Source organism: Lipotes vexillifer, unplaced genomic scaffold (genome assembly GCF_000442215.2).
Source record: "Lipotes vexillifer unplaced genomic scaffold, Lipotes_vexillifer_v1.1 scaffold802, whole genome shotgun sequence".
Lineage (NCBI taxonomy): Eukaryota > Metazoa > Chordata > Mammalia > Artiodactyla > Lipotidae > Lipotes > Lipotes vexillifer.
In genome coordinates, this window is record NW_006790237.1 from 1,892,672 (window position 1) to 1,900,288 (window position 7,617).

Consider the following 7,617-nt stretch of genomic DNA (forward strand, 5'->3'; position numbering starts at 1 on the left):
CCGAGCCGCCCCGACCAGGGCGGCTCCGAACTGGCTGGTGAAATCGAGGGTGGCCGGGCCGCTGGGCGAGGCGGGGGCGGGCACGGGCGAGGGCGGCGGCGGCACCGGCGACATGGCCGGGGCGGGGCTCGGCGCGGAGGAGCCGCCGCCGCCGCCGCCCGCGGTCTCGGGCTGGGTCGGGGGTTCCGCCTCGGTGCTGCTGCCCTGGCTGCTGCGGCCGCTGCTACTGGTGGATGGAGCCTTGATGATGATGGTGGGGATGGGGATGGAGTTCTTTTCCGACGGGGCGGCCGCGGCCGGCGGCGGCTGCGGGGACGCCGGAGACGTGGGCGAGGGCGTGGGCGGGAGGCCGCCGCCCTTCTGGGGCTCGCCTTCGACTTTGGTCTGCTTGACGAGCGGGCCCTTGCGCCCGCGGCCCGAACGGGCCGGCACGTACATGGCCGCGCTGGCCGCCCGGGGAGGCAGCTGGAAGTAACGCAGGGCCGGGGCCTGGGAGGAGCCGCCACCCCCGCCCCCGCTGCCGTGGTGCGACGGGGACAGGGCCCCCGGGGTCGCGCTGGGCCCGCCGCCGCGCCAGCCGCGCAGGCTGGGCTGGGGCCCCAGAGCCAGTCGCGGTGGGGGGTCATCGGGGGAGCCGCCCGTCTCCATCTCCGGGGGATGCGGTGGGTGGGCGTGGTGGTGGTGTGGCTGGGGCAGCGGAGCGTGCGGCTGGTGTGGGGGGGGCGGGTGGTGCGCAGGGGGCAGGGCCCCGCCGTGGTACAAGCTCTTCTCACGGCTCCCTGCACGGCTGTCAGGAGGGCAGGGCCCATCGAAGGACGACGGTGACGAGGCGGGGTGGGGGACACCTGAGCCAGGGTTGAAGGGCGCTCCCCGGGGAGAGGGAGTGAGGCGGCCGGAGGAAGAGGGGGCTGGAGGTGTGCTGTAGGGGGGCTCTGGTGGGGACGTGGTGGGCGGCGGCGGGATGTCCTCCGAACCAGGCACAGATAGGCTGCGGCTGAACTTCATGGCTGGGGGTGCTAGGTAGGGTCTCTCATCTTCTGCAGCCCCTGGGGAGACACGGAGGATCCAGAAGCAGGGTGGGGATGGGAAGGGGTGGCCTCTCTGTTCCCCTGTCCCACAGAATTTCAATATTACAATGATAATAATAACAACACCCAGCAGATGTTAAGAAGAACATGGGTTGGTCTAGAGCTTACCCAGATGTGATAAATCCAAATCCGTTTGATACAGTAATACAGGTTGTGCACTGCACAACAGCAAACGGCAGAGGGAGCAAGAGAGGTGTGGTGTGTGCGTGGTGGTGTGGGGGGGCGGAATTCAGCTGAACTTCCTTCCGGGGCCAGGAGGGGGCGCCTTTTCTAATTCGCCCAAAGGCACGGTATATGCTGGCGGTCGCTTGGGATGAGCAAAAATGGCTTGAGCCAGGAAGAGATACCGTGTTTCTGGGCATACTTACAGATTTCTTTTCATGTACATGCAGAAAAGAAATGTAATTAGCACATCAAATCTGCGATTTCACAGATAGCACTGCTTAGGATGAGGCTAATATTTAAAAGAGGGAGCCAATTCATACGTAAGCAATGTCAGGCAGATGTATAGGTAACTGATACTAGGCAAATGACACACACTGGTGGACTGTGGACACTGAAGCTGGGGAACAGCTAGATCCAAACAGCAAAACAACTTGGAGGGAACTGGAGGAGTGGAATCTTTTGCCTACTTATCAACTGCCAGCGCTCAGTCCTTGATTCCCTTTTCCCCTCTGACTACTCGCTCTCAATTGACTATCTCAACCAGTGTCATGGCTTCGTTCACTGCTTCCCTGCTGAAGACTCCCATGCTTGTCTCGGACCCAATCCTTGCCCCTGAGCTCCAGGCTTCTATATCCAAATGCTGCATCCACTTGGATGTCTCACTGGCATCTCAAACTAAGCAGGCCCCAAATTGAGCTCCTGATCTCTTCCCCACGATCTTCCCAAGCTGCCCTCTTAGCAAATGGCAGCTCAGTCCTACCTACCTCAGGACCTTTGCACTGGCTGTTCCTGCTGTGTGGAATGCCTTACTTCCAGATAGTCACATGGCTCCCCACTTCATCTCCAAGTTTCAGCTCAAACCTGCCCCCCAGCATTCCTGACATCTCGACTCATTCTACTCTTTTTCTATTTTTTTTCCATAGCACTGAACACAGCTAACATACCATATCATTTTCTTATTTCTTATCCTTATAATCTGTTGTCTGTCTTCCCCAGCTAGAAGGTAAGTTCCATGGGGGCAGGACCCTTTAGTTTTTTTGGTTCCCTGACAAATCCCCAGCAGTTTAGCCTGGCATATGGTAGTGCTCAATAAACATTTGTAGAATGAATGAATGGATGAATGAATGAATGGACTCTGGCATAAGAGAGAATGAACCAGGGTCTGTGGTGGTTTCGACTTAACTGCATCCAGGCAGGGGCAATGATGTCCCCATTTTCTAGATGCAGAGCCCTAGACCCAGAGAAGTGAAGCTGCCTGCCCTGGGTCACACAGCCAGGATGGACAAGAGCCAGGATTCAAACCCAGGTTTGCCCAGCAACAAAGCCTGAGGTCTTCGCCCAACTTGATGGTCACATATGGAAGGAGGAAAGAACATTCCCAGGCTCCCTTGTTTTCCCCGTAAACTGTCACCCTCCCAGCCTCCCCTTTCCCCACTGGCATCCCTTACACCCACCCTTGCAGGTGACATACCAATAGACTTTTGCCGGAGCATAAGCCCAGGTCCTGGAGGCAGGTAGGAAGGACGTTCATAACTTGGCTGGGAGCGGTGGTGGGGATCAAAGCTCGACTTTGGGTTGGCAGTCAGAGGAGGAGAGAGAAAAGAGAGCAGAGGAAAATCAGTCAGGGCATGAAAATCCATGGATTCCCCACACAGCCATCCTCCATTCCTTCCCCAGCCTCTGCAGGAAGGGAGAGGGGTGTGAAGGAGATGGAAGGGAATTCTGGGGTAGGGAAACGTTTCTGAGTCCTGACAGCAGCAGCGGGGAGAAAGAGAGGGGGAAAACGTCAGATTATCAACTGAGCCTGTCTGCTCTGCTTCCCGAGCCAATCACTAATCTGCTGTCACTGCCCAGGTCCAAGTTAACCACCATTGCCTGCCTGGTTGACTGCAGTAGCCTCTTCCTTGTCTCCTGGCTTCCCGCCTTGTCCTGCCACCCATTCCTGGTCTGCTTTCCACGCAAGAGTCAGAGGGATCTTTCTAAAAGAAATTCTGGTCATGCTATTGCCCTGCTTAAAATCCTACAGTAGCATCTCACATCAGTTAGGAAGGGATCCGAGTTCCCAAGTCTGGTCTTCAAAGCCCCCCGTGGTAGACACTGCCTGTGCCCACCCAGATCTCCTCAGCCAGGATGCTGTGCCCATCCCCAGCCACTGTCACCTGCCTGCAACACTTGGCTGCCCCTTGCTCTGAAGAATCATTCCCCCTCCAAAGGAGTTGACGTGCCCAAGCTGTTACATGCCCCCACTTCTGGGAGCAGCCTGCAGCCAACTGACAGGAAGGTCTAAGGAGGGATTATCTCCATCCTGCAATTCACACTCCCGAGCTCCCCAAGGGACCAGGCTGAAGGCAAACTCCAGTGGGGACCAGAGTTGCTGACTTTCTCTGCAGCCCATCCTGTCTCCCCCATGCCCTTACAGGTTCCCCCTTAGGAAATCGTTGTCTCAGGCATCCTTATCTCAGGCTCTGATTTTAGATTAAGAATCACGGTGATTTAAGACACCGTGTATGATCTAGCCCTTGCCTATATCTCCCACTCTGGTCCCACCACGCCCACCTTTTCTTGCTCCTGCAGTGCCGCAAGGTTCATCCCTGCTTTAGGACACTTACAAGTCCCGGATCTTCTCTCTGCAATGGTTTCCTCCCAGTCATCACTGATTCCTTTCCATCTTTATGTCCTCTGTTCAAATATCCCTCCCAGTCACTGCCTACTGCATTTCCCTGTCCTGTTTTCTTCATGACACTTCTCTCACTTCTTGCTTCCTGTCTTCCTGGCGAGAATGTCAGCTCCCAGGCACCAGACATTATCCCAGGCACCATGGGTACAGGGTCAAGGGCCCACGATACTTTTACGGGAAATGTTTTAATTTCTTTTCAAATAGGAAGGAAAAATAATTATAATTCAGCCTGGATAATATTCAGCTTTGCATCAACACAGTCATAAAACACTGATTTTTAACTTTTTTTTTTTTTTTTAGGAAGGAGGGGCAAAAAGTGCCAAAGGCCCACAGAAGTCATAATGCAACCTTCCTGAAGGCAGTGACTTTATCAGTCTGGTTCACTGCTAGGTTCCCAGTCCCCAAACAGGCCTGATGTTCTATAAGCTTGTGTTAAATGAACAAGTCAATGTCAGGCACTCTGGGGCCCCAACTCCCCTGCTTCTTCCAGGTGGCCCCATGTGTCTTCCTTCTCCGTCTTTGAGACCAGAAGTTCATAGAAAGGAAGGCCTCTTTGGATGGGGTCCCCACTTTTGGGGTGTGACCCTAAGTGCCCTCACCTCCCCACCACGCCCCCTCTTGTCCCCCGGCTCTAACCACTCCCAGTTCTCTGAATTCCCTGTGCTGTTTCTCAGCTCAGAGCCTCAGCATCCGCTATTCCCTCTGCCTGGAAAATCCCTTCCCCACTCTCTGCTAAGGGAAAACTGCTTGTCATCCTGGCCCCCCACCCTGGCCTGGCCACCCCCTTCCTCTAGCCCTGCACTTCCTAATCCAGTGGCCACTAGCCATTCAGATGTACATTTCAATTAATTTAAATAAATTTAAATAAACGCAAGTTGAAAACTCCCTTCCTCCATCACACTGGCCACATTTCAAGTGTTCAATTGTCACTCATGGCTGGTGGCTGCCATATTGGACAGTGCAGATGGAGAACATCTCCATCCTCACAGAGAGCTCTACCGGACAGTGATGCTCTAGACCTTCATAGAATGCACCTGTGCTACCCCTCTCACTGCCCTCACCTTAGACTGGGACTATTTCTGTGTTTGCCTCATTCATTCATTCATTCCACAGATATTTATGGAGCACCTGATTTATGCCAGGGACTGTTCTAGATGCTGCAGATGCAGCCGTAAACAAAACAGACAAAAGTCCCTGCCCACATGAAGGGCAGGCAGACCATAAACAAAATAAATTAGTAAAATACGACATGGGTCAGATGGAGGTAAGTGACAGAAGAGAGGGAGACTATAATTTAAAATAAGGCAGTCAAGGAGACCCTGCTGAGAGGGTACAACCTGAGCAAACTCCTGAAGGAAGGAGCCAGGGATGTATCCAGGGGAAGAGTATTCCAGGCAGAAGGAGCAGCAAGTGCAAAGGTCCTGAGGTGGGAGTGAGCCTGCTGTGTTCAAGGAATAGTTAGGAAGCCAGTGTGTCTGGAGTGGGTGAGCCAAGGGCTGAGGGGTGGGAGATGACATCAGACGGTAGGGTGACATTGGGTGGGATCTGGTAGTTTCAGATGTCTCCTCCCTGGAAAGCCTTCCTTCTGTTACTCTGCATCATTGCCTCCACCTATCCTAGGTTAGAGTTATTATAATTATTTGCTTACTTGTTTATTGTCCGTCTCCCTGGGCATGTAGCCTACCCAATACCCATTCTACTCTCCTTCTCCTTCTTTGATAAGAAAACCCCAATCTTATTTGGCACCTATTGAGAAACTACATTTCCCAGCCTCCCTTGTGGCTAGGTGTGGTCATAGGACTAAAGCCGGCCCAAATGCATAAGTGGTAGTGTTGTGTGTTACTTCTGGGAAGTCTCATCAGAGGTAACCCAAGAAGCAACAATGTGCCCTCCTTTGCACTTCTGCCTTTTCGTTCTTCCTTGTTCCTGCTACCTGGAATGCTGGTGCAATAGCTGGAGCTCCAGCAGCCTCTTGGACTGTGAGGTGACTTTGTGGCTAGGGTGAGAACAATCCTAGGTCTTCAAGACCATGGAAGCTACCACACCTGTCTCAGACTCCCTACTCCAGACTTGTTCAAGATGACAGAGATATAAGCATTTGTTTGTTCAAGCCACTGTTATCTGGGGGGTTCTCTTATATACAGCAGAACCCAATTCCGCAAAATACCCCCACTCCCCCGCCAGTGTCAATTCTCTAAGGGAGGTAACTTTGTTTGGCTGGTTCCCTCCTATATTCCCAGGGCCGAGCAGCGGGTCCAGCACATAGTAGTTGCTCAATAAATATTTGTAGAATGAAGGACACCTTGACAAAACGGGGGGAGCACCCCGATGACATAACCCTAGTCCTGTTCCTTTGAGAGAGTGATGGGGAAGGATCACAGTGACAGGGGAGGGGTCAGAGTGACGGGGAGGGGACAGAATAACGGGGGAAGGGTTGGAGTGATAGAGGAAGGGTTCCCCTAGCTGAAGAGGGTCCAGACTCAAGGGAGAGGCGTCATATTGGCACACTGGCAGAAGACCTTCTAAGTGGAAAAGAGGGATCAAATAATGGGTTAGCTTGGCACAAGAGGGATCATAGTGGCAGAGGAGATGTCCGACTGACAGAGGAGCCATAATAGCGTCTGAGGAGGCTAGGAATGACTGCCTGAGGGGTGGACGGACTCAAGGTGAGACAGGCGGACCTCCCGCAACAAACGGGAGCGCGGTCTCTCCCGCGCAGAGGGGGCAGCCAATCAGAGTCTGCCAGGTGAGTGTGACGTCACCGACTGCCGGGCAGACTCCTCCCCAGCGAGTTGAGCAGAGGTCCCGCCCTCTTCCTGTGCCATCTCATGGGTCGCTGTGGGTCTGGTGCCTCCATGGCAGAGTGTGCCCTGGTGCTGTGCACAGGCTAGAGGCTGAAGATGGGCTGGGAAATTCGCGTTAGGGAGCCAGCCCCTGAAAGGGGTGAGGGGGAAGAGATCGGAGGGGGAGACACACGGAGAGACAGAGCATGACAAAGACAGAGGTGGGGAGACAGAGGCAGAGATGGGGCTCCAGAGGTGTCGGGGAGAGACAGGAGGGGACATGAGACAGCCATGGGAAGAAAGAGGGACCCAGCAAGGCAGGGAGAAAAAGGCAGTCCTGAGAGATTCTGCCATGGACAGGGCCAGAGCTACCCTAGGAGGTCCAGACATGCCCCGGGAGGGGAAGAGGCAGAGGATGCAACCAAGATGATATGGTAAAAATAACCAGAGGGAGAAACTGAGTCCAGAGAATGGCTGAAACCAGAGCCCAGACCACCCAGACCAAGATGAGGGAGGTGGGGATCAGGGGAACCCCCTCCAGGGCGGTCAGTCACCAGGTAACAGACAGTAGCCAAGAAAAGCAAAGCCACGCAGAAGGGAGGACAGACAGATGAACTGCAGAGCCCTAGGAGGAGACAGAACCCAAGAGGGTCCTTGACCTACAGCGGATCTGCCTGGGGTCTGCACCCTCACTGTTGGTGCAGTGGGTCCTCCCAGCCCCCCTTAGGTTTTACGCAGAGGTGTGTTTTTCAGGGAGGGTTGAAGTCTCTCCATCCTTAAGTTTTTAAACAGTGGCGTCTTGCACAAACTTTTGCTCTGTCCACTGTGGTGCAGGCCCGTTAAAAGGAGCCTGGGGGGCCACATTGGGCTTCCACACTGCCCGCTTGCCCCCCCCCCCCCCCCC

At 54.5% G+C, this 7,617-nt stretch overlaps 1 protein-coding gene across 1 annotated transcript in view; it reads right to left on the bottom strand.

Annotated features, from left to right (window-relative positions):
- Window positions 1-7,617, bottom strand: part of SHANK1 (SH3 and multiple ankyrin repeat domains 1) — a 44,870-nt gene that overhangs the window by 4,649 nt on the left and 32,604 nt on the right. The window contains 2 exon segments of the mRNA XM_007463415.1: window positions 1-1,046; window positions 2,725-2,821. The exon segment at window positions 1-1,046 is cut by the window's left edge and continues 5 nt beyond it. Coding sequence (XP_007463477.1) covers window positions 1-1,046; window positions 2,725-2,821 — 1,143 coding nt within the window.